Source organism: Cyanistes caeruleus, chromosome 6 (genome assembly GCF_971803275.1).
Source record: "Cyanistes caeruleus chromosome 6, bCyaCae1.hap1.1, whole genome shotgun sequence".
NCBI classification, from domain to species: Eukaryota; Metazoa; Chordata; class Aves; order Passeriformes; family Paridae; genus Cyanistes; species Cyanistes caeruleus.
The window spans coordinates 962,421-989,343 of NC_141706.1; the positions used below are offsets into that span (position 1 = coordinate 962,421).

Below are 26,923 nucleotides of genomic sequence, written 5' to 3' on the forward strand. Positions count from 1 at the left end.
ACCACTTCCTACTGCTGTGTTTTTTACTCTCTGTTGCAGAGTCTTCCTTGCTCTTCCTGCCCAGTGAGGATTCTGTCCTTCTCCTCCTAAATCTTCTGTCTTCATTTTACTTCATAATCTTAGCTGAATATTTTTATTAAATAGTTTTTAACTCTGTATTTAAATTTTCACATGGAAATTCTGTATTTTGCACACGATGAAAATTGTTTTAGCTTTATTTATGATATCTGCTGTAAACAAAAATAAATGTAGTTCTTTATAAGTCTCCTTGTTTCATCTCTTCCTTTTATAAAAGTTTCCTGGGTACAGAGACTTTGTAGTGACTTTATGCTGGTTTTGCACCTTCCTCTTGTGGTGGATGCTGTGGTGTTCCCCTGCTGGTGGCCTGAGCCCGAGGGGCACTGTGCTGCTGTCACTGCATGTGTGTCCCTGGTGCAGGGGATGCACATCAAGGTCCCTGAGGAGTTCCAGGGTGACTGGTGCTGGGATTTACCCTCCCTGGGGATGAGGAGCCGGTGTTGGTGGGCATGGGGCTTCACAGACAGCATTGTCCTCCTCCCTGGCCTCTGCTGCCTTTCCTTGCACTGGTACTTCACCTGTTCACTGTGCCATAGAGGGAATAAGTTGATGTGTTTGGATTTTTTGTTGTGCTCAGGAGAAGCAGGTAATAACCCAGGATAAATCTTTCCCTGTGCTACTCCCAGTACCTTCTGGACCCCTGGAAGCTGCAGCCCCTGTTGACCCACTGCCTGTTAATTCAATTAAAACAAATTGCCTTGTTTTATTTAATTATTTTAAAAATTTTAATATTTTAAACAGGTGATGGAATTCTTTTTAAACAACAGGTTCTCTAAAAGAGCTTTCCTAAGTCTTCCCCCCCTTCATTTTCTTTCTTTTGCTTACTCTGCAGTTCTTAAGCTATAACCTCTTCCTTTGCATTTTGAGAAAAAAACAAATCCCAGAAAGAATAGTCACAAGAGTTTAATGGAGAGATTGTGTGATTTTTAAAAAAAAATGAATTAAAACTGAGCCTCACAGGAGTTGTTTGAATGACAGAAATGATTTTTTTTTAATTGTTGCTAAAGACAACATTGCCAAAGAAGAACAAATGTTATTCTCAATAAACTATTCCATCTTCCCTGCCAAAGGAAAAGCCACCAGGCACAGTAAAAAGTTTGCTGTCCAAGAGGGAGAGATATCCACTATGAAAACATGGGGCAACAAATACCACTGAGGACAATACTTGGCACTTAATCGTAACAGACACAACAACTCGGGTAAAACTGGATTTACTCTTTGCTCAGTTCAGTTTTAGGCAGAGGCAGTGGCAGGGACACATCAGAAGAGGTTTTTTGCCTGCAGAAGGTGATGACTTGTTTGGCACTGAAGCGTTGAGAGGCATCAGATGTTCCTGCTGTTCTCATAAAGTCTCACTCTTTCCTGCTAAAATCTCAGTACAATAAGTTGGAACTGGGGTAGTGCTGGAGTCTGGATTTATTTCTCCCAGAGGTGCAGAAGGCCCAGGCAGTCACAGCAGTAGCCAGTCCTGTCAGCAGAGGGATTTACCCTGCAGCAGACAGCCCATGGACGAGGCAGGACGCGGTGTGTGGATCAGAAATCAAACAGACCAGATGATCAGCGTGACAGGAGGGAGTTTGTGTTGGTTCTCTCCCTCTTGGTCGAAGTTACCCCACAGTAAAAGCCCCTGCTGCCTGTTTTGCAGCTGGTAGTGCTGCAGAGGGGGAGCCTGCTGGGTTAAGATCAGTGTGGATCACACTGTGACACTGGCAGGCTCAGGAGCTGCTCTGTCTTTCCTCCTCTTCACGCTGCTTCAAACGGGTTCTGAACTTGTCTGTTGCCACGGGGGCCTTTTGGATTGAAAATAAGTACAGAGATATGCCTATTTTCTTGATTAAATTTCTTTTTTTGTAAAGCCAGGCTAACCTTTCATTCTCAAAGCCAGGCAGCATTAACTGCCTAGGTGTCTGTTAATGAAAATCAAACATGTCAGCATTCACTAAAGGTAACCCACTTTTATTATAATTATGCTCAGCCTTTAAAATTAAAAAGGTCTTGCAGGTTCTAAACATACTTGATTTGAATAGAAGAATACAGACAAAACTTCTTAAAATTGCTCAAACACCAGCCTTTCATTAACTCTACCAAGAAGAGTAATTTCTGTTCCTCTGAGTTTCTTCTAAATTGCTACAGCTGTAAAATACCAGTGAAAGTTGCTTCTGTGTGACTTCCATCCTCAAGCAAAGACTATGATCTGCATTTTTCCACAGCATTGTGGCAGTTAGTTACTGTAATTGGCTTTAATTCACTCCTGGCTCACTCATTCCTCACATTCCAATCAAATCATTGAGTTTTAAAATGCACTGTGTTCTGCATTAGTGTTTATGTTTTTGAAGACATGACATGTTTGCAGATAACTTGATTTTTTTTTTTTGCCTGAAAGATCATGTCACTGAAGATGAGAAGGCATTATGTATAAATGCCTGATGCAAGCATATGTATCAGTCATCTAAATATTTCCCCAAAGTCTCTGTCCTTTTCTCCATGAACTGTGCTCACAAAAAAAGAAGGGAGGTTTTCATCTCATCAGGTGGTGGGCTCCAAACTTGTTTGAAATGGATGGAATTTCTGAAATGTTTTCTTGAAGTGTGAAATGATGACATTTCTGTGTTGCTATAGTATTGGATTTGCCCTTTCAGCATTTGTTCTGCAGGTATTCATTCATTCATTCATTCATGTCTTTGTTTTAAGGTTTTTGGTGCCTTGAATCTGTGTCCAAAAATACTATTTTGACAGACACTGGAAACTGAAAGTGTTGTTGCTGCATTCCAAATTCATAATTAATACATGCCTTAATATACCAGACGAACACAGATTGCTCTGATTAAATATATATTTACTCTACAATGATAGAAGTACTGTGCTATCATAGCAGGTTTTGTTTGAGAATCAGTTTTTCCTGTAGACACATATTCAGTACATCTAATAGGTTTCCTCCAGGGTTCTTTTTTTTCTCCTTTGTCTCTGTTAATTTTTGTTCAGCTTCTATTAGCACATAAATGTGCACTGTCCCCTCAGATTCATTAAAAAATCATGGGGTTCTTTGGCTTTGAGAGCTTCAAATTGCCTGGTTATATTTTGTGCCAGAATTCAGAAGGGTTTGCTTATGAAGTAAGTGATGGAGACTTGTGAAAAGTGTTCTGCTGCTGCAGAACTCGTGTAGGAGCTGGCCTGGGCTCACAGGAGAGGGGAGGAGATGGTTTCCTGGCAGGGGGACAGGAGGAGGGGGCTCTTCCCTGCCCCAGGGATGGAGAAGAGAGCAGGGAAGCGGGCAGGGCCCCAGGAAGCTCAGTGCCACCCCAGGGGAAACGGGAGCAGCAGTTCCCTTTGCTCTCTGCCATGGCTTAGCCACAACACAGTGGGAATTGCTTCTGTTAGAAGTGTGAAGCGAGAGTGAGGAAAAAGAAGGGGAGATTTGGCAAGAACTGAAATCTGTGAAATGTCAGCCATCGTACCTTTTGTGGAAATCCTTTTCCAAGGGCAAAGAACCTGCCTGGTGCTACCTGAGGTGAGATGAAAAGTCGAGGCTGGGACAGGACATCAGTTGGGGAATGCTGCTGGAAGCCTGAGAGGCTGCTAAGGCAGATGTGTGGAATACCTGAGTGGGTTCCCAGCTGTGCACAGGCAGTGCTCCCTGTGTGCTTTGAGCTCAGGCTGCAGGATGCAGCTGAAGCTCTGGCAGGTCTGAGCTTGGGTTTTACTTGTCTGGGCTGCTGAGCCCCGTATTTCAGCAACACCAAGGTCTAACCAAGCTGGAGGTGTTTCCTGTGCTTCCCTGGAGGCACTTTTCAGTGGAACATCTTTGAGCTTTGTCCATGCTGGACCGAGGCACGTGGGGAGCAGCCACTCCTGAGAGTGATGCCTGACAAGGCTGACCTGGAGCAGAGGCTGGACAGGGCTAAGAATAAAGCAGGGATTTATTGGAAGGCCTCAAAGGACACACCTTGGGCAGTAAAGGAACCTGGGCTGCACCCAGGATGGACCAAAAATGGTCACAAAATGCACAACTGCTCACAAGGTCTCACATTTTTATAAGTTTTGGTCCATCTGCGTATCGGGGCTCATTGTCCAATTACAGCTTCAGGTTATGGAAGTGAATTAATTAAGGAATTAATTAAGGAAGTTAATTAAGGAATATGGAGTCCCATCCTTGTTTTCTCTCTCCAGCCCAGCGTTGTCTCTGCTCTTGGGCCTGAAACTTGTAGTGATTGTCCTTGGTCCCAAGCTGGAGAAGGAATTGTTTTGTGTGGCTGCTGTGTGAAGAGAGCTCAGTGACACTGAACATGAAGCTCCAAACTCCACAGCTGGGCAGCTCAGCAGCTGAAAAACCTGAAAGCTAAACCTTGAGGCATGAGGAGGAGCTGATCAGAGGCAGCTGCCCGGAGCCAGCCATGCCTGAGCCGCTTGGCAGGGGCTGCTGGAGCGGAGGGAAGGATTTTGGGCAGAGCCCAGGCTTTGTGCCTCTGTGGGCAGCACGTGCTGTGCCTGAGGTGGGGAGGGAGCGCCGTGCCCGCTGCAGCTGCCCCAGCAGGAGCTTGGCTCTGCCCAAAGCTGGCAGCTGCCCAAGGCCTTGTCCCCTCCGTGCCAGGTGGCAGCAGTGTGGTTTGGCTTGGCAGATGAGTCAGGAGCAGCAGCAGGCCGCAGTCAGGCTGCCTTGTGAGGCAGGACTCGGCACCAGCAGCATCTCCTGCTCGTGTCTGGGTCCAGCCCTGGCACTCAGACGCTGCAGTGAGCAGCCCGTGCAGATGGTGATCAGAGAGGGGGCCAGAGCCTGTGCTGAGCCCCGGCTGGAGCTGAGCCTCTTTGGAAAGGGCTGCTCCTTTGTGCACAGTGCTCCTGGGCACCCCTCTGAAGGGGACCCTGCCAGGGGCTCTGAGGGACTGGGGTGTTCCCAGCAGGGCAGCAAAGCCCACAGTCACCACCAGAGCACGGATTCATGGCAAGGGCTCAGGGCTGGCAGGATCCGTGTCTGGAACAAACAGCAAGGGTCTCTCCACTGCTGTGCTGCACTGGCAGCTGGGCCCTCAACCCAAAGGATTAGCAAAACCTCTTGAGATCCCAGACTCACTGTTCCCACATCCCAGGAGATTTCTGCATTCCAATTTCTGGGGGTTGGGATGGCTTTGGCTCTCTCTGCTGTGGGGACCTCACGTTTCACTGCTGTGCTCCTGCCTTGGGCATGGTGCTGGTTTTGCAGCTGGTTTTTGGAGCTGCTGCAGGACAGGGATGCTGCCTGAAGGCCCTGCCTGATGCTGGAATGCATCCACACTGAGGTTGCCGTTACAAAAAAATTATTTAAAAAAGAAAAATGAAAAACGCTTTTTAGGTAATGGATTATCACTCGGTGAGCAATGTGAATTTTACAAGCCTGGCTTTGAGAGAATCAGGCTGCACTGAACTTTGAGCGAGCAGAATCTGCCTGCTTTTGGTTAGCAAGACAATGCCTTGAGCCCGTGAGCTTCCTGAAGGGCTCAGCCAGGGAGAGCATCTCCAGAGAGATGGAGGAGAAGGGCTTTTATAATGTCTCTGTCCATCCCCGCTGCATCTCTGACTCATTCGAGGCCTGGTGCAGACATTGCTGTCTCAAATGCAAAGGTGAGCTGGCACAACATTGAATTAAGACACTTGGCATGACACCCAACAGAGGGTAAAACTATGTTTTACTGGAAAGGGGTTTGTGTCTCTCTCTGCCCTTGGGGTCTGCAGGGGCTCTTTGGCCAAGCCCATGGATTGGAGTGAATTTTGATCAGCCCTGGCCTCTGGGTGAGAGCCAACCCAGGTACAAGCCCTGCAAGCTGAAGCCTTAGAACACTTCTCAGTCACCACAGGGCTTAGCTAAATCCTGGCCCTGTAAGGAAAACAGTCGTTTCCCTGCCCATGTGAGGAGGATGAGGTGAGTTTTGAAATGAGGACAAAGGAGAAATTGTTTTTATCCACATTTTTCATCGTGTGTGAGTGGGAAGGCCAGATGAATACGTGATTGTTCTGTTCAAATCACTGGCTGTGTTGCTGCTGTGTAAGTAGCTGAAGGCAGCTAAGCTTCACTGCTTGCATAAAAAAAAATTAAAAACCAAACCAACAAGCAAAAAAACCACCACAAATCCTAAAGCCATGTTCTTTGCTCTAAATGCAGGTCAGTCAAAGACTGGGGCAGGGTTATGGATGAGAAGGACCATCGTGTGTGGGGGAGAGCAGAGCAAGAAGGAAGGTAACAAGGGCTGAAGGAATGGGAAACATCAATTCCTTTGCTGCTGTCAGCAAGCTGGAGCTGGGCAGACCCAGAGCAGCAGGAACAGCCCGAGCTGTGCTGGCTGCAGGACCCACAGCTCCCGGGCCAGCAGAGCCCTCAGCCCTGCACAGCCCACAGCACAGGCAGGGTTTGGGAGCTGCAGCACCCACCCAGGGCACAGCTGGCTGTCAGCAGTCCCCACTTCACCCACTGCTGGCGTGTGCTGGTGTGACACAGTGCTCTGACAGGGACACAGCGCTGACCCCTTCCCACACCACCTCCTCCAGCCCCTTCCAGGGGTGAACTCCGTGTTTGGTGAGGATTAGCAGGGACTCCCTCCAAGGAGTGCTGTGGGACAGGCAAATTCCTGCTGGAAGGCTTCAGTGTGCTGAGGCACAGCGAGCAGGAAATGTGCAGTGAGGAGGATGGAAATGCAGCCAGACCTTGCACAAATGCTGTTTTTGGGGACTGCTTCCTGAGGACTGGGGTTTCCTCTGAGAACATCCCTGCTGCCACGCAGGGCTCAGTGGCATGGCACACCTGGCACAGGCTGCATTGGGGCTGTGCCTTTTCCATCCTGCATGGGCACCTCTGCAGCTGTCACTTGTTACCAGGCTCAGTTCCTGTGACTCAGTCTCTTGGCTTCTAATAGAAAATCTCCTGTCCTGGGGAGGAAATGTTTAGGGTGCTCTCTTCTGGGAGATTTGGGCCTTGAGAACAAGAGGGGACCTCATCAAAGTCTGTCAGTACCTGAAGGGAGGGTGGAAAGACGGCAAAGCCAGGTTCTGCTCAGTGGTGCTGAGCTCTAGGACAAGAGGCACTGGACAGAAACTGAGGCACAGGAGGTTCACCTGCACATGAGGAAGAGCTTCTTCACTGTGCAGTGCTGTGCAGAGGAGCAGAGAGGTGTCCCTCACTGGAGGTGCTCAAGAGCCAGGCACAGACTGAGGAAAGGACTCGAGCAGCAGCAGCCTGAGGTGCTTTGCTGCCATTCTGAGGTCCTGGCAGCCTCAGCCTGCACTGTGATGGGAATCGGGGCACTGTGGTTTGCAGCCTGGTTTCCACCCTGAAGTCAGAATTCTGGAAGAGCAGGGTCCTCCTGCCCAGCCTTGCTGTGCTGCTGTCCCACTGAGGACCTTGCTGGTACTGGCTGTTTGGGATTCAGGGAGAGCCGTGGGGCTGGAGCTTTCTGAACGACCTGCTTCTAATTGAGCCTAACATCTACGTGTGCCTCACCTTTGGTAAGGCTCAGCCTGTGGGCTGACTGAGCAGAAATTAGTTCACATAGCCCTTCTTCTCTAACTGTGCAAAACGAGGAGCTTTAGAGAAGCCCCCGGTGTCTTTTTGAGCGCTTTGTTGGTGTCAGGAGCCTTCTCCTGCTGAGGCGCTGGCCCGTGGCGCTGGCCCGCTGGCCGTGTTCACGCTGCCCTGGGCCAGCAGGTAACAATGGCCAGGGGGACCCCGGCCCCTGCAGTCCAGCCTGTGTCTGGACTGGCCACTCTGTCCCCCAGGAGCTCAGGGGAGGCTGGCAGCAGCACATCCCCACTGCCTCGCTCGCTCCTCGTGTCCTCACGGCCTGGAAACTCCGCTGCTTTCGGGAAGGACCGGCTGGGGGTGTAACATCCTCAGGGCCCACAGATAGCCCTGATGATGGATGATGATCTGGGACATCTCAGCTTTCCCTTTGAGCCTGGTATCCAGGGCACAGCCCTGTGGTGAGGGACAGAGGTTCTGGTGTGAAACTTCCCACGTGCCCTGCAGAATGTGTAAGCCAGGGTTGGAGACACGTGAGGCTGTCCCGTGCACTGAAACACCAAGGTGCTCCAGTCTCTGCTTTTGTGGAGCTGACTGCAACATCATTTACTCAATTTATAAGCTACACTACAAGTACTGATAAAATATGTTAGTAAGGAGTGGGTTTGCTTTCAAATCCTGGAGTGCTTTGGGTGGGAAGGGACCCACAGAGCACTGGTGCCATGGGCAGGGGTGCTGCTGCAGGATGCTGCTCTTAAACCTGGCTGGCATCGCTGTGGATGGAAACTTGACTTGCTCAGAAAGTTAAAACTTCACTGCTATAACAGCTTCCTGAGACAGTCAGCTCCTGGGTGCAGAGTTCAAGAAGGGGAGAGATTGTGATGCCAGAAAGAAATTTACAACAACAACAAAAAAAGAAGAATGCAATAGCAAAAAAACCACTGAAATTTACCTCTTTGGAGAGGTAATGGTGCCATCATTGGTGTCATCTGGTGTCCTGGATGGCACCCTGAGGTCCTTCACCAGCTCTGACCATTCCATGTCCCTAATGGTTGGAAACTGGATGTGCAGTGAGCTATTGCAGAGGGATGGGGTGACTGGAAGTGTGTTCTCATTCAAGAACCGGGCTGGGAGTCACTGTAGGTTGTCTGTCTGTCTGTCTGTGGGTTTTGATGGTCTCCAGCTGTGTGTCTGTTAGTCATAAACATGTTTTCTCCTCTCTCCTGTTAGCGTGGCAGGGAAAGCACAGTGCCTGGCGTGGGAAGGAACACACAGTGAACACAAGGAACATTGCAATGGCAAAACTGACTTTCTTTAGCAGCCTCTTGGAGTGACCTTGGGCAGGGTTTATTGCCAGCATGGCTACAGAATTGAAGGAAGGAGCTAGCAAACTGTTATTGCGTTTGCTTGTTCTGATTTTCATGGAAAATGCTCCATCTTTTCAGAAGGAAGTTGAGTCGAAGGATTTGGGGTTTACAAATTGGCTCAAAACAGTGATTTCCACTCAGCTGCTGGAGCCCACAGCATCCTTGAGTGGGTGGCCAAACTAGAAGTCAGACATAAAAGTCAGAGAGGCATGAATTTCTCCTATCTCCCAGAGGAAATGAAACCTCTGCAGTCAAGAACCCCATGGCTGTTGTGGTGCTGTTGAGCTGGGTGTAGGGCCCAAGAATATTCAAGGTGGAAACTCTTGCGAGGAGGATGGGGTGAGTGCACTCCTGCAATAAATGCAGGCACTGCAAGTTAAATAGGAGTTTAATTGATGTTAACTATAAACATCTAAAATAGATGGTTTGCTGCAGTAGGTGAGAAAATAAGCCATGTCCCAAGTGTGGTATTTCCCCCCTCTTATACAGGTGTAATTTAGAGGCACTGGTGTTGAACTGGATGCAGTAAAAACACCACACATGGGCAGTGAACCAAGCACAGCCACTCTTTTGTTTGTCATTTGTCATTTGTCCCTTCTGTACCACCCCCACAGGGAGCTTTGCAGCTGATATGTTTGTATCTGCTTGGGTGGGAGCTTGTGGATGGATAAGGTTGCTCAGAAATTCAGGATTTCACAGGGAGAGATGATCTCCTGTATTAATCACTTGGGGTGAGCGAGGGAAACATGTCTTTATTCTTACTGCCCCTGCCTGAATGTGAAGTTCAGGGATGGCACTGTTCAGCTGCTGGGAGGCTGCTCCTTTTCACAAGTCAGGGTTTGTGTTTGCTGTATGAAATCAACATAGCCTGAAGGGTCTGTGTTTATTTTGCTCACTGCCGCTGTCCTGAGCTGAGCTAAACTTGCAGTGTGAGGCTGAAGGCTCAGCCACCCAAGCAAGGTTGCTTCATCTGCCTCCTGCCACAAGGGCAGGTGCACAAGGGGCTGGGGAAGAGCCCAGAAATCCCTGCTGGTGTGGCTGCCACTGCTGCCACCAGGCTGACGTCCATCCTGCCGGGCAGCGCCAGCACCCGCAGCTGCAGGAGCTGAGGCTGCTCCTGAAGGTTCCTTCTCTCTGGATCCCAGCTGAGGAGCCCTGGCAGGGCAGGGCTGGGCTGGAGGGGTGTTTTAGCCATGCCAGGCTCTCGGTGCACACGCCTTGCCTCTGGGGACAACGCAGGGCCCTGGGCAGACACCACCAGCCCAGGGCCACCCGCTGGACTGCCCCCTCCCCTAACAGCCTGCTGTCACCTTTGTGCCTCCCCAGGCTGCTGCCTGCCCGTGGCTGACGAGCCCAGCTCCCCCAAGAAGGCGAAGAGCAGCGAGCTGGAGCGCTGGCTGCCGCCCCCGTCCCCCGAGTGGGCCATCGTGAGGGTCATCCCCGAGGAGGAGATGGCTGAGCACAACCTCCTGGCCGTCAGAGTCATGGTCACCAGCGATGCCAGCAGGTACTTCCCAACACCAGCACACCTGCAACAGCAGCGTGCTTTTCTCTGCAATGCTGAAGAGAATCATAACCAAATGTACTACTGGATGTATGTACAGCTGCTGGGGGGAAAGAAGCGAACAGAAAGCTCACCACAGATGCTCAGAGTAACAACTGTTCTTGACCACAGCCTTAAATCCCCACATGGCACGTGAATTGCCTTGCAGGAAATCTCCAAACACTCCCACCCCACACAGGGGCCTGAACCAGAAGGATAAACATTGCTGTGATCAGCTTGGGTTTGGCTCTGGGAACAGACAGGTTTTGGTGCACAGGGATTTGGGCAGTGGGTGTGTTGTGGCAAAAGTGCAGCCTGTGACCTGGCCACCTCCCACTTTGGGCCCCATCCTGCAGCTCCACACCCTGGGCTTGGAGAGCCCATCCCTGAGAAATCTGAAATTTGATGAACTTTGGAGAGCTGTCAGAGGAAGCCAAATTTCTGCACTCTCGTTAGAATACATTTGCTTTTGGGCAGGGTTCTGTGGCAGTTCATTCCAGCTAAAGATTAGATTGGTATCCCCTGAGTAAAGCGCTTTTCCTTACTGAGAACTAAAAAGTAAGAGGGGGAGTGAAAAACAAAAAGACAAAAAGGCAACCCCAAGTGTTGCCAACACTGCTGCTCTGCAGGGAAGCTGATTCTGATTCCTGTTCTGATTCTCTGAACACCTGCCTGTGGTGCTGTGTGCAGCTTCTGGAGAGCAGCCTGCATCTGAGAAACATGACTTTCTGCTGTCCCCGAGGTGGCTGGACATGGGGTTTGTGCTGTGAGCTCTGGCTGCTCTTACAGGGAGGGCTGAACGTGTCCATGGGGAAATGAAGAGCACAGGGAAGGGTTTCCCACCTGTTTGCCAGCTGCCCTGCAGGGCTGCTCCCATCCCCTGCAGCAGCGAGGAGAGCCAGCTAATCCCCCTGATCAGCTGGGGGATCAGCTCCTTTCCCTGGGAGAGCTGCAGGGGCCTTGCTGGGACTGGGAAAACAACCCAGCTCAGTGGCACAGCTTTGAGTAGTGATCCCTGTTCCAGCAGAGATGAGAGGAGAAACCTCGTGCTAGAGCGCTTACCTCCTTGCTGGCCAAGGAAAATACAGGTTCTGCTCTTTAAAACAGAAAGATATCAATCAATGTTAATGGCAGGGCTTTTTCTTTTTCTTTGGTGTGGCATTCTGCCCAATCTCAGTGTGGTATCTCTCCATGCACACAGGGTGTCAGCTATCAAAGCTTTCATATATTTATATTTTTATGTATATATGCCTATATCTATCTGTATGGTTGACACTGCTTGAAATCCAGCTTAGAAAGTGTGTTTTAGCATGAAGTTCAAGGCCACTCTGCTGAGAGAGCAGCGCACCTGGAGAGGTGCTCCCTTCCCTGCTGTCCTGCCTACCCTGGCCTCCCAGTTTTCATCTGGGTGAAGCTGGGGGCCAGGACTGGTGGGTGCTACCCAAATGTGTGGCTTTATTTGGCCTGCAGCCTCTCCTTTACCTCTTCTTCCTCCTGGGTTTCCAGAACCAAGCTGCTTTCTGCTGGATAAACACGGAGCAGCGTTCTCCTGCCACGCCAGCAGGACTGGGCACGGTGTGAGCTCCCCTGTTTTTGAGGCACAGCCATGAATCATCACAGTAAAGCTAAGAATTAGGTCAGCAGTATTGTTTGTGTTCAGAAGAGGATGAGTGGGATCCTGCTGCACAATTTATGGGAGTGTGATCACATGAGAAGGGCTGAAGGTGTCTGCTCCCTACAGTCTGGGCATCAGAGATGAAAGAAATGGCCTGGCTATTAGAGAAAGGGCTAATAATCACCTCAAACAGCTGTTGTGCCCTGAGGCAAGGTCAGATGTGCACGTCATCCACACGTGTGTGTCTGTGTGGTGTGTTTTTAACTGCATTTACACAAGGGGATGCCAAATGTGCCGCTGTGACCAGCTCAGGTGCCTCCCTGTGCTGTCAGTGCTACCTGGGCTGGCCCAGCAGCTCCTAGGAGCGAGGAGAGTTTGTTTCTTCCTCTCCCACAGACACCTTTTGCACGTTCGAAAGCTGCTGAAGGTGCCCCACTCAATCCTCTCTCTCTGGGCTTATGCTTACAATTTTCTCCAGCTTCTGGACTCAGCCTTGCTTGCTGGGCCTGTGCCTGTCCTCACGCCTCTCCTCCAGGCTTCCTTCTCCTCTTATTTTCAAAAATCTGCAGGGAAAAATGTGCAAAGTGTGGGGTTTTGACCCTTGAGCGTGGTTTGCAGGCCCATCACACTGCCAGTGCCGTTCCCCTCAGCTGTCCCTGCTGCACAGATTGCTGTGAGTGAGGGGTTCAGCCCGGCCCCTCACGGCAGCACCTCAGCTCCAGCCTCTGCAGGTGCTGACAGGAGCAGGGACAGCGGGGCTGGCAGCACCGCTCACAGTCCTGGCACAGCGGGGAGGGAAGGGGGAAATGAGGACACCTTTTCCTCTGAAAGCCCTGCAGTGCTGTGGGTGCTGCAGCCCTGCCATGCCCCGCTCCCAGCTCGCCCTTTTCCCTGCAGCTCGGAGCTGGACTCTGATCTCAGCGGGGACTCCTCCAGCTCGGAGCCGAGCGAAGGCCTGCCCTCACTGCCGGAGCCCCGCGCCTGCTCCAGCCCCATCCAGAGGTGGGCACCGCTCATCAGGGTCCCCGAGGGGCCCAAGGAAAGCTCCAGAACATCCAAAGTCGCTGATGGTAAGCAGCATCCTGAGCCTGCTCCAGCAGCTCCTCCCGGGGGTGCAGGACTGGGGAGGCTTTTCCCTGCAGTGGGGCCAGGTTGTCATTTAGGGAGGTTCTGCCTTTTTGGTGCCGTAACTCGAGCACCATTTCCATGGTGCAGGGTGACCTGGGGGAGCTGGGCTTGGCTGGCAGGGCTGGGATGAATGTTTTCCCACCCCTAAAATGTACCTGCAGCACTGCCCAGCCAAGGGTGAGGCTGGGAACCACCAGAGAGCTCTGCCTGCCACAGTCTGGGTTTCTGCAGGTGGCTGCTGAAGGCTTTTGTAGCCAGTGAAAGCACAGGGAGGAAAGGATACAGCTAGCAGGGAGGTGGGGAGAGGTTTGGGAACAATCTGCCTTCAAATGGAAAGAAACTCTTTCCTGAAGCTGGTCAGAACTGAGAGATGTGCTAAAAACAGCCAAGGACATTGTTCTGCAGAAAATAAAAGGCCACCAGCATTCGTTTCTTCCCATCTCCCACCACCCCCACATCCATATATGCATTTTTAATCCGAGCAGAAAAGAGGGGATTTTATACAGCAATTTAAATCTGCTCTAGAATAAAGGAGTCATTGTTTTGTTTAGGGCAAAAGGACAGCAGAGGACCCCAAACGTGCCCAGCAGCATGTGGCTCCATGTAGCCACTAAAGGGTTTTATCCTTTTCCTTCCCCAGTTTCACACTGCCCCCATCCCTGGCTGCTGCGGTGGTTTTCCTGCCAGCACCCTACCCTGTGTGTGGGTTTGGGGTAAATGAGATGTTCCCGAGCTCCCTGCCGGGGAAAAGCAGAAATTCTGCTGCATCCCGTGGTGGGCGCTGCCCTCTCCCGGCTGCGGGATGCTTGCAGAACTCACCCCTGCCACCGGGAAATTGGGATTTTGCTCCTCCACTCTTCTTTTCTCCCCAGCTCTGCTCTTGCTCTCTGGCTTCTGTTGCATTAGCTGACCCCGTGTCCCTTCTGTTTCTGCTCAGCACTCCAGAGAGCCAACAGTTTTCAGTCCACGGCGTTACATAAGTATCAGAATTGGAGGAGAAAGATCCAAACGAGTGAGTAGAGCCCAGGAAGTGATTGTATCTTCTATTCATGCTGTTTTCCTGTCTTTTAGTTGTCTGCTTTCCCTCCTTTCCTTTAGAACTGTTGTATTTCTGAGTCACTAGTTGAGAAAATAGAGATCTAAAACACCCCAAATGTTTCTTTCCATTTTCTTACCCTGAAAAGATCAAACTCCCTTTCTGTGTGACTGTTCCCTGTGTAACTGTGCCCATCAGCAGTGGTGCCCACTTTAATTCTGCAGATGGGACACACACTCCTGTCCCAGAGCTGCACATTTTGTCTCTGCCCTTTTGATGGGGTGAGACACTGGGTCTGTAGAAATGCTCCTGGGGGTACTAGGACACACTCCCCCATGTGCTCTGTCCCCTCTTTTCTGTTAGAAACACCCCCCAGGTGATGTTTCTGCTCAGTGAAAGGGAGAAAGCCAATCCCAAGGGGTGAGCTGGTGAAAATAAGCGTTAGTGTTCCCTGTCCTCTAGCAGCTGTCCTTGGTTTGGCTGACCCGTCTTTCCCTGTGGGAATGCCAGAGGAAGGCAGTGATTTGGGCAGAGACTGTGCTCTGTTCATCTCTGAAACAGAGTGTGTTTCAGCATCCCCTGTAACCTTTCTCCTGGGCTGGGGTGCCCAGGCAGGACCCCCACCCTGGTGGTGCATGGAAACGTGCTCAGTGCTGCTTGGCACCAGCTCACCCTCCTCAGCACAGCTCCAGCAAGAGCTGGGGGAGCTTCCCCCAGCCCAGAGCCCCTCTAGAGCTGTGCCTGTGCCTGGGAGCCCGCATGGGACCAGTGCTCAAACAGGCATTTCAGCTTGCCTGCTCTGAGTGCACAAGAGAGCTTCGGGATGATTTGTGAGTACCTGCTGTGGGATGAATTTTTGTATCTCAAACAATGAGATAAGATGCATTTCCTCTTCCAGGCATCACCTTGCCTTCAAGCCAGGTGCACAAGAGCACTGTCAGTCCCCAGGCACAGTCCCCACGTGTGGGATAACGCAGTGAATCCCAGCAGAGCACACCTGGGGCTGTTCCGTGGTCCTGAGAGCACCAAGCTCTGTGAATTCTGTCCCTGGAGAGCAGCTGTGGCACACAGGCAGGCAGGACAGGGCTGCTCCCCTTCCAATCCCCGAGCCATGAGGCTCTGCCATGCTCCGACAGGCTGTGTGGAGTGTCCCCCCAGGGATGAGAAGGTGGAACAGGGTGTCCCCAAAGTCTGCTGGCATCCCTGCCAGCCTCGGCTCTGCCTCCTGAGTGCTGCAAAGCACGTGGGAATCGGCACAGACACCAGAGTTTGGCTCCTCCAAAGGCTTGCATTTAAAGCCTTGCCTTAATTGGTCTCAGTTTTTAAGAGATCAATCAACAATGATTCTTGACCCAGGTTTGTGTGTGGGGTAAGAAAGATTGTTAGGGAGGAAAGCAGAGAAGACTGGAGGGGGTGTCACTCTCAGTTTTGACTGGTTTTTCAGCTTGTTCTCAGCAAGGGCATTACTTAATTGTTTGCCAATTAATTTTTCCATAATTTTGTTGAAATCTTCCGTGTGCCTCCCTCAAGGGCTCTAGAGGGAGCTAGAAGCCTTTGAGAGGGAATCAATGTGCTGCATGGGTCTGCCTGAACCTCAAGTATGCTGTTAAAATGAGGTGTAAAGCACAGCCAGCATACACTGGGAGCAGCATAAAGGCTTTTTTTACTCTCCGGAGGAAGACTGTAAGTCATAGTTTCTATATTTAATCCAATCTGATTACAGGAATTCATATGATCATCAGTCACATGGAAAAGAACAACTCTGTCTCCTTTTCAGACGTATTTCCCCAAACACATATGTTTCATAAACAGCACAGGGTAGGCAGCCAAGGAGAGGAAATCAGTGTCGTGTCTATATTGGCTGAAAGGCTCAGAGCAGGATATTACCTCTCAAAACCTTTAATCCCCATCGCACAGCCACAGGGAACGCCGTGCTCTTCATTTATCTTGGGATTTTGGGCCAGGCAGATCATGATAGTGCCCTAGGGAACTCTTTTTTTCTTTCTTTTTTTTTTTTTTTTTTTTTTTTTAAATCCTGTTTTGAGAGCAAAGCTGAAAATACAGGATCAGCATCTTGGTGGGAATGAAATCGTTTTCCCTGTGGCAGATGAGGCCAGATGCTGAAGTCCTCATGCAGGAGCTGTCCTCTCTGTCTCTGGAATGCTGCTTTTGTCCTTATGCACCTTTTCATCCCCACGCAGAGGAACCAAAGTTTGCATGGATTTCAGAACTAATGGTTGGGTTTGGGAGTTAATAACTGAGCTGTAAATAAAGTTGTTATGTTGTAGCTGGACACGATAATATCTTGGGTCAGGGATACTTTCATTTGTCCCAAGATTATTTATTATGTAAAATTCCCACAGGCACAAATAATGGAAAGTTCTCCTGCCTCCCTCCAGGTGCAAGTTGCCTCCTTTAGTAATTAATTCCCTTGCCTGATCCTAGGAGAGCCCTCACAGTGCCTTGTCCTGGCTTGGGAGACTTTTTTCTGTCCTTGCTGCCTGCAGGTGGATGCATTTCCCATTTTCTCCCCGTTCTGATGGACCCCCTCAGAAGCCATCCATTTTCTTCATTTCTTGGAATTCCCCAAAGTTCAAAAGCCACAGGTTGTTTTGACTGCCTCTGCTTCTGAGGCCTGAAGGCCCTCCAAAGAGGACTGGTTTTCCAGAAAGTTTCCTGGAACTCACAAGCTGCTTTGCTATATCCAGCCAAGAAGTGGAAGCGGTTTGGGTCCAGCCCTGAAAATGTCAGCATGTGTTTGGCACAGCGCTCACACACGTGTGTGAGTGAGGCTGTGATGCTGTAGGGCAGTTCTTCACGTTTAACTCTGTCCAGGAGGCTCTTCAGTCTTCTACTCTTCCTCTTCAGTTGCAGGCTGCCTTTAAGACAAAGCCAGTGGCAATGGTAAGGTAAAAGTTGTGTTTTTTGCAGGCCTTCCCCTGCTGTCGGGCAGGAAGCCTGGGCCCCACGGGAAGGAGAGCTCAGCCGGCTGCCAGGGCGCTGCTGCCGAGGAGCACCGCCGAGCACAGGTACCAGAGAGCTGTGCAGAGCTGGGTGTCACTGCCTGGGCAGGGCAGGGCTGCCCTCTGCTCCTCTCAGCAGCTCTGCTCCTCACAGCAAACACTGAGGCTGGAGTCACACCTGTGCTGTAGGGAAGGGACTGGGATTTGGTGTCATCATTCCCAAATCTGTGAGACTCAGGCCCCAATCACACAAGGAGTTAGCCACTGGTCTGTTGCACCATCAGTCATAAAATCACATTACTTTAGGCTGGAAAAGGGCTTCACGCCTCCCACTGCTCAGGAGCATCTTCTGTGTCCTTCAGGAGCTGGGATTTCCATGGGATTTCCTGGGGTTTTGTATTTTTAGGATTTTTAAGGCTGCAGCACTGCAGGAGGAGTCCTGGCTGACCACCCCGAGCAAAGGGCAGCACGTCCCTGGGCTCCTGGGGCCAGTGGGACCTGCCCACATCCTCCATGCCCTGGACACTTGTCCTCACCCTTGGCTTAAACATGGCTGGAATTGCTTGACCTCAGGGCCTGTTCCAGGAAAAAATCAACTCTTCCACATCCACAGTGGAGGCTGAAATCCGGTGCAGGACAATGGGGCCAGGAAGGGAAAGTCCCAGGGGAGCAGAGCTGCACAACACTGCCTGGCCATGAGGAGAGGTGACTCCACTCACCTCCTGCTCTAGTGACTGCTTAGTGGCCTTTTTCTCACTCTAAAAAGTGAGGATTAAGAGGGTGTTTGTTTGTTTATTGTGTTTCTCACACTTTTTTTCAATCCGAGATCCTGGCCAGTAACAATTGTAGTCATCGAGCTAAATGGAGAATCCAACAGAAGTGGAATCATTATTGCCTTACTTCTGATGCTTCTGGGAAATGAAAAGTCAGACAGATTAATGGCTTCACCCATGTGAATTTGGGTATCTGGCACATAAGTGGAAGCAGGAATTCAATCTTCACACCATCCATTATCACATAGCACTGATGATAAAATGCCTCCCTTTTAAGAAGGAAGGAAGAACTCTTACTTCTGTTCTGCTGGCTACATAAAGGGGGGATTTATCCCTGTTGCTCTCTTCAGCAGAAGATTTTGGTGGCTGGGGTGATGAATTTAAACCTTTTCCAAAGGGAAAATAATCACGAGAGAGAGCTAACTGAATTGTTTAAAACTACCATCTTACATTTTAATAATCTTTTCTGGGTCACTTCTTCCATTCCTACCTGTGCTACATAAACGTGCAATGTTAGAAAAACATATGGAGAGGATGGATCATGGTCTCTTCTGCTTGCTCAAAACTCTAAGGTGATGCAACTGGAACACACACAGGAGAATAGAGCAGATCTGCTCTTGTCTGTTTTCCTGGAGATAGGACTGTTTCTTTCTAAAGAAAATATTAAAGGTAATTCATAAAGATATGACAGACTCTTAGCATAAATAACATTATTTTTAGACTATTAAAATTTCCTGTAGTATTAGATCCCTACTCCTAGAGAAATATTAGCCCTTTAGGAAGAAAAGCTTTTCTCACTTTATCATCTACATGTGTATTGGTGTAGAAATTAAATACTATGTTCATTACTATTATGTTAAGATTAAAATGGATTAAAATATTTTATGAAATAGAAGCTACACAAAACAGTGGTTTTATTATCCCTAAAAGGATTATTTTTTTTTTTTTTAATGCACTTCACAGTTGGCTTCTTACAAGAAGCCACCAGAAGTTCCAAGAGGACATTCTGAACCCTGCAGCTCAGCGTTTCAAAGGAAAGAAGAAGCCAGGGAGGGGCCTGAAGACACACATTGCTACGTGCCTCACTGTCCTGTTCAGAGCAGCAGCACAGCTCCTCCACAGAGCCCTCTTGGGAACGGGACACTGGCTGCTGGTTTTTGTGAGCCTGAGGACACAGACAGGGACACTGGGACACGCTCAGCCCAGGACTGGAAGGAGAAAGCACAGAAATTCACCTCTGAGCCAGAGCACTTCAGCAGGAAGACAGAAGTGCTGTCACCTCTGGATTTGAAAGAGAAAGATGGCAAAAATACCAGGCAGCCAGAGGAAAAGCTTGAGCAAGAATTAAAGGAGGTCAAAGAGGGGCTGGGGCCTGATACTCAGCAGCAGCAGTGGTATGGCTCACCCAGGGCACACCCAGGTGGGAGCAGTCCAGGGGATGGGAGCAGCACACCCTGGGCTCCAGGGAAAAAGGATTCTGCCTGGGGAAAAGGAAAGTTCAAACGCTCTGCTTGCCCTGGGCCTCTCCTGTTTGCAGATGGTGCTGCAGCAGCTCCAGCAGCGGACACAAAGAATGCTCTGAGAGTTCCAGACGTGGTTTCCCGGGAACATGTGGCCAGCCAGCCAAAATCCCCCCTGAGGCTCATAGCCAATGCCATCAAAAGGTCCATTTGGGAGCCTCTAACCTCAGCTCCAGAAGGGTTAAAGCAGGACTCGGACAGCAAAGCCAAAGCCTCCTCAGAACAAGTCTTCTTCAGCTTCCCCAGCACTTCTGGGTATTCCCTGAGACAGAAGAACAGGAACAACAATAACACTCAGTCACAGGATCCTAAAGTAAGGGAGGGGGCAGGAAAACAAGAAGGAGATGGGAGCCCTTACTCGAGTCAGTCTCATTCTCCTGTGGGCTCCGAAGAGACAGCTCTAAGGGATTACAGGGGAGGGGTATTCTTCACACCCTACAGGCCTGCACCCCATGTACCTCTGAAAGCAGCTTGCACTAGGATGGAGGAAGTCCCAGGACTCCTAGAAAAGTTCACCTTTGAAGACAGTCCTGTAGGAGCTCCCCTGGATGAAATATGTATCCGCAAGGAAAAGTCCACTCTTCTTTCATCTCCAGAGCCCAAGAACTCCTTCAAGGACACTCTGGATGACTCTGCACAAAAAGGGTCACTCTTCAATAGGCTGAGAAGCAAAACTCATGAAAGGGAACAGAATTCCTTGGTGTCATCTCTGCCCCTCAGTAAGGACCATTCTCCAGAAAGGTCATGTTATCCTTTCACAGGTGAGGACCCCAGTGGAATTACTTTGTGGTTATTATTACTGTTATCATTATTATTATTATTACTATTATTACTGTGTAATAGCACTTAACCTTTAAAAGTCCCATGCCTTACCATGCATCTGTGGTGTGATATGTTTAATTTCTGTTTATTGCCTACATAAGGAGACTTAATAAGTACATTTTATGGCTGAAGTTGAGGAGTTGCTACAGATTTAAAGGAGCAGAGTGGGTTTGCAGGCAGAACCAGCTGGCTGGATGCAGGTCTGGTTTGCTGTTGGGACATGTTTGGGTCAGGGAATTGTCCTCAAGAGGTGGAAGGAAGGGGTGGCAGGGCAGAGTGGGATGCTGGGCAGAGCAGCCTGTGCAGTGACACCGAGCTGTGGAAGGAGGACTAGAGCAGGCAAGCAGAAGGACAAGCACCAAAAGCTCCAGTTCTTGTAATGCAGAGTACATTTGTTTCCCCTCCCATGGGGGACCAGGAACTGAAGCAATGTGGTTACAGCAGGGAGAAGCTTTGCTCTGTGTCTGTGCTTCCTCAGCAGGTGTCTCCTCAGCTCTGCTGTCACTGAGCTGTGGACATGCTTTTGGGAGCTCTGCACTGTCATTAATACCCCCTTGTTGTTCAATTTGAGAGGAGACAGCACCTTATTGACCTCCTCTGACCTGCTTGTGAGTCCATCTGGGTGGTTAAAAGTGGTTAAAAGGCATCAATCTTCTTGTTTACTTGCAAGAGCAAGGTTAGTATTAAAACTGCAGACAAGCTCAAGAAATATCGATGCCAGACCAAGGAAAACCTGAGGGATCTGAGCACAGGCTCAGGAAAGAATGAAGTAGCACCAGATTCAGGTGTGAAATGTGAGGCATGAGAGCTGCACCCACCTGTCTTTCTCTGTGATCCATCCTCCCACTGCAGAAAGCCTCAGTTATTTAACTAAACAACTTTGTCCCTCGCTTTATGAAGCTGCCACCCAAACTGTGACCCCAAACCTGCTGCTGTGCCCAGCAGCAACACCTGGATATAGAGTGCAGAGCCACTGAAATGTTCCCAGTGAGCTGCCAGCTCCTTCTGCACCCCTTCTGCTTCAGAGCTGCCACCCTTTGTGGGAAGGCAGAGACAGAGTGTGTGTTCTGGAGCTCATTAAAACTCATGGAATAACTCCTGCTCTCCATGCTGAATTTTTGGATTGGACCCTTGGAGCATCCTTTATCCAACAACTCACAAAACCTGGCATTCCCATTGAGCCAGAAGGTGTTGAGGACAGCACTGAAGCCACAGAGAGTTGATAGCTCACACTTCTCACTGTGTTCTTAAATGGGAGGCCCTTTCAGGGTCTGTACCTCATCAACTAAGGCAAACCTGACTTGCTCTTAACTAAAGGTGTTACAATAATTGGTATGTTGTGCTCATCCTGAAATGGGAGAAGTTTTTGCAAGGTTTGAATAATGGTATACTTCATCTATGCTGAAAATATTTTGAGAAAACATGCTGGTGTAATGTGTTGCATTCCTCTACTGTGCAAGCCAAAAGAGAAATTATTCAATTATTACAATTATTGAATGTAGGCAAAGTCTGTTTAGGAAAAAAAAAAAAAGAAAATGAAGCTGTAATCTAGCTGTTTGCCCAGTAATCTGTTACCTTCAATGTTTCAACACTGTAGCTCTCTGAAATTTTTAAAACTTTCATATTTGAGTAAATCTACATATACTCATACATGAGTCCTGCTTGGCTCTCAAAAATGGCATTTTTATCCCATACAGGCACTTGTCAGAGGCTTGGCAAACTTTAGTCACAAAGTGATGACAACCTTTAGCCCACACTTCTTGCTATTATTTTCCTCACTTGAAATTTACCACAAATTTCAGAAAAATTTCTTTAAGGAAAAGAAAAAAAAAATAAAATACCTCCCTCATTTTTCAGAGGACCTCAGGTTTCCTGGGAAGATGAGAACCTTGGAAGTTCATGGCAGGGGAGAGGTTCCCAAAAGCACTGCACTTTCATCCCAGGTCTTGTTCCGTGGGCAGGGAAAGCTCAGGTATAACATAGGCTAATTTGGAAATCAGGGAGGTGCTGAAGTACTTAGGAAATAAGAAATCCAGAATAAATAACTCCCAATCTGAAGGAATGAGATGCCTGGAAAGTGAAAGCCCATGTCTAGAGGCTTGAGTTAGTATTTGGAAAAGAAGCTACGTCTTTGAGATCAGTTCTGTAGCAGATTGAGTTTTAAGGCTTGGCATATTTGGATGCAAATTATTATTATCATCTAACTTTAGTATCGCAGTTCTAAATGCCAGATTTTAACAACTCAGTGAAAGTCCCTAAGTTTGAACATTTTTGTGTTAGTTTTGTCCTGCACCCCAAAAAGGATGGCAGGACCCAAGCCTGCTCCACTGAGCCCTCTGAGCTTGCAGCTTCACTGAGCACAAGGACTGGCTGCTTCTAAAACTGAGATTGCTGAAAAAAAAAAAAAATCAGAATTTCTGCCTCAAATTACTTGGATTTACTTTTATTGCTTTACTGTCTGGGATGAACACATTTCCTGGATCCTGAGTTTAAATTAGGGCTGGAGGCAAAAGTCCTACTTCAGCCTGGGACCCAGAGCAAGGCAAAGAAGAAACATCCACACTGGGAGAAGGGGAGGTGATTTTAATCAGAATACACCTAGAAAGCCAACTGTTGCCTTGTAGATACAAAGAGAAACTAACACTGTTAGCTTTAAATAATGTACATTTCCAAGATGCCCAGCTGTTAATCATTAACCCTGTAGCAGGTTGAAGCATAGAGACAGATGTTCCAAAAGAGGTTTTATTTTCTGAAATAAAGAGAATGAAGCTATGCATTAGACAAATTAAGAAGAAATTCAAATATTTACACCCAGTTGAAACAAGATGCTGGAAAAACAGGCATGATAAAATTGCTGCAATTAAATGTAATTTAATTTATAATTCTGAAAGCATGCTCCTTCCAAAGGCTGACTTTGAGTTTTCCTTATGGAGTGTATTGTTGTGATGTATGGATTTTCCTGACTTCTTATGGCATTTTAATCAACAGCCCAATGATGTGATAATATTCCTAAAGCAGAAAAATAAGTGACGTTTGTTTAGACATAATTAATGAAATATTTATGTTGCATGAGGCTGTGTGATAAAGCCCTGTTCTCTTAGTCCATTTGCTTCTGATTACATTTGTGATTTTTTTATATGACCAGACATTCTGACGCCAACTATTTTACACTGAGCAGATGTCATGTAGTAAAAATGGGTGCCAGATGCTACAAGCCACATAAGGGTAATTTGTTTAAGAGCTGGCTCAGACTTTGTGCATTCAATTACACTGTATAGTGAGCCTTATACAATCATTTGGGTAATATGCCTAACTTCAGATATACATTTTAATGAATGTTGAGTGCATTCAGAACGGCGTGCTACATGCAGCGTGCTCAGGGAATTAATTGGTTTGTTTGTAGTACCTAAAAAAAATAAAATAAAATGTATAGGCAGACAGTTTTTGACAGGAATCAGAAATGTAATTGGTGCTGTCAGCTGATTTTCCAAAGTGCTCGAGGTGCTGCTGATTGGAGCTCAGGGCAGGTGCAAGGTGTCTGTTAAAGTTAAAGAACAGTGGTTTTTTTCCCTCACTGGCCATTGTGTTCCTGTGTTTCAGGAGATGAACACCTACCTGTCAGAAAACAAGCTGCTGAGTATCCCACTTCATCCTCCGACGAGGACTTTGAATCCAAGTCTTTGTTAATGCACAAGGTAATCCTGAGCTGGAAACAGAGAGTTTGCTTTCCTTGAACAGAAGTCCCTTAGCTGGGCTGTATCTAAAATTCATCAGGTGATTTTGGTCTCAACCACGCAGCAATTCCTCGAGGCAGGGATTGGAGGGAAAGTTCACTGAGACAGATGAACATCAACCTTTCTGTTACCTCTTTGATCTGTAATTCCCCCAGGTTCTGATCTCTAATTCCCCCGGGTTCTGATCTGTAATTCCCCCAGGTTCTGATCTCTAATTCCCCCAGGTTCTGATCTCTAATTCCCCCAGGTTCTGATCTGTGATTCCCCCAGGTTCTGATCTGTAATTCCCCCAGGTTCTGATCTGTAATTCCCCCAGGTTCTGATCTCTAATTCCCCCAGGTTCTGATCTGTAATTCCCCCAGGTTATGCCAGTGCTGATGGAGGAGGGAGGTCTTAATTTGACAGACACGTTTCACTGAAACCACTCTGAAGCTGATTCTTAAGTGGCCTTAATATGTAGCCCAACAAGCAAACTGTTGGAAAAAATCAACCAAACAGATGCAGATTTCCTTTGGGGAAATACAGATTCATTTGAGAAGTGCTGCAGGAGCAGGAGCTGGGGGTCTACAACCCTCCATAGTTTCCTCTGACATGAGGAAACCCAGCTTTTACTGTCTGAACAGCTCATCAGGAATGTGTTTCTCTCTTTCCTGTGCAGAATATCAGTAAATGTAATTAATTGTATGAGGTGCTGCCTTTGGGGCTGGGGGGAAGAGGAATGAAAACAAAGTACTGAAACCCACTGAGGAATATGAAAGCTGAGTGGGGCTGTGAGTGGAAAGAGAGGAAGCAAAGCACAGCAATGTGAGGCAACCCTTGTCCCCAGCAGCTGGGTCAGGATGTGCTGAGGTGGCAGGGCTCTTCACTCATCTTTCCTGTTACAGGAAAGACAATCTGTGGTACAATAAGGTGAATTTTAAAAGGTTTAAATAAAACAGAGAAAAGAAGGGAGGAAACTGGATGGAAGCAACCCCCAGCAGTCCAGGCAGCCACAGGGAGGGCAGGACCAGGCAGGGACAAGGCAGAGCTCCAGGGAAGCTGCCAGAAGTGGGAAGAAGGATCAGCTGTTGCACATGGGCATTAGCAGTGATTCAGTTTGGATGCACATTCCCCACTCGGTGTGCTTCTTTCAGCTGCCTCCTACCATCCCTTCTCATGCCAGTTCTGGCTGCTGGTTTGCCACTGCCACTGTTTGTCTCTGGCAAAGCTCGGTGGGAAAAAATTTGGTGACTTCCTGGCTGGTTCATGTTTTAATTATCAGGTCTGTGCTGCTCATGGATCCTGCCTCCTCAAAAATGGGAGCAGCACAGCCTTGAAGCACTTGGTGCAAGGCAAGGTGGAGCAATGGCAGGTGACTCCTGGCCAGCCCTGCGGCACGTGCTGTCCCAATCTCCCGAAAGCAGCAACCTGTGCCCTGGGGAAGAGCAAAAACCTCTGTCATGGAGCACAGAAATGGCATTAGGGAAGGTTTCCCAGGCCTACAGGTAGTGCCCCATGATGTGAATTGGCACTTTCTAGCTATAGCAATGGCAGTGGGCTGAATTTCCTTAAACTGGTGCTTTCCCCAGCCTGGGTATGGCCACGTATGGTGGCATGCTGTGTCCAGTCAGCTTTGTGATTTGGGAACGTTTTATTGGCACTCAGGATTGCCTTAGGAGCTTGTGATGCTTTACAGCCAGCAGAGCAAACACATGTAAATGCTCCCACACGATGTTTCACTTTTGCCCACCCTGCTCTGGGCAGGAGATGGGCTCACACCGTCCCCAGGGGTCAGTCCCAACCTCAGCGGCTCCGTGATCCTGGGGGAGCTTTGAGGGCATACTGGTGCTTTGATTGCCTTTTTCTTTCATATTTCTGTGTCTTTTGTAGGCAGAAAGGGCTCTCAGAAAGAGAAGGAGGCTGGAGAAGGAGACAAAGCAGTTGATGAAACAAGAGGAGCTGAAGAGGCTTCACAAAGCACAGGTGACAATGTAGCTCAGAGGTGTCCCCTTGGTCTCCAGGAGTGACTGGTGAGGATGGGGGTCCCCAAAACAGGCTCTGACCTCCCCTCACTCCTCAGTGTGGCTCAGTGCCCTCTGCTGAAATCCCCCAGCCAGCAGCAGCAGCAGCAAGGTGCGTGTGGCAGGGCCCTGCAGCCCTCTGGGGGACAGATCCGTGTCAGACCCTGGAGAACATCACAATTGCCATCATAATTTTGCAAATGCACATGAAGAACAGGAGGGAAGAGTGACTGGGCAATAAGAGAAGGGAGCTGAAGAGGGAAAGAGACAGAAAGGGGAAATAACATCAGCCCAGTAGAATGTAACTCAGCCATTACCTCTGTGCATTACAGGAGGATACAAAAATACAGTGATGGCTTTTGTTCTCTCCCTGCTACAACAACGAAAGTGGATAATTTTTTTTCCTTAATGATGGAAAGTCACTTCATTTTATACAGTCCCTTCTCTTCAGAAAATGCTGGGAAAGCTCTGGACTCTACTGATGTGTTATTATTTCCAATTACAGTTTAAGATTTGTAAATGCACTTCTGCCCAATTTGATCTCGGATGTATCCTATTTAATACAAGGGAAGAGAGGCCATGTTTTAGTTTTTGTATGAGAACTGTGAACTATCTCCAGGTAACATGAGATGCAGACGTGACTACTCTTATTTCAATGCTTTGTGGAGACAATCAAGTCCAAACTTTTTGAATGATCTTTTGCATTTGTTAGGCTGTTGCTGAGGGCTTGGCTTGGAATGCCCTAACACAACTTGAAATAGGAACTGCTGAGCATCTGTCTTTGACACTCCAACCTTTTTAAAGGTGTTTCATGCTTTTTATCCCCACCACACCTCTCAAAATCTTATTTCAAAGGGAATG

General features: G+C 48.6%; 1 protein-coding gene across 7 annotated transcripts in view; it reads left to right on the forward strand.

The window, feature by feature from the left end:
- The window catches only part of MICAL2 (microtubule associated monooxygenase, calponin and LIM domain containing 2), a 112,563-nt gene that overhangs the window by 74,028 nt on the left and 11,612 nt on the right, over positions 1-26,923 (forward strand). For all 7 annotated transcript variants that reach the window (XM_086895190.1, XM_086895188.1, XM_086895189.1 and 4 more), the window contains 7 exons: positions 10,255-10,435; positions 12,984-13,156; positions 14,152-14,226; positions 17,182-17,279; positions 18,950-20,267; positions 23,929-24,023; positions 25,932-26,024. In XM_086895190.1, the coding sequence (XP_086751316.1) occupies positions 10,255-10,435; positions 12,984-13,156; positions 14,152-14,226; positions 17,182-17,279; positions 18,950-20,267; positions 23,929-24,023; positions 25,932-26,024 (2,033 nt within the window). The remainder of the gene's footprint in view (positions 1-10,254; positions 10,436-12,983; positions 13,157-14,151; positions 14,227-17,181; positions 17,280-18,949; positions 20,268-23,928; positions 24,024-25,931; positions 26,025-26,923) is intronic.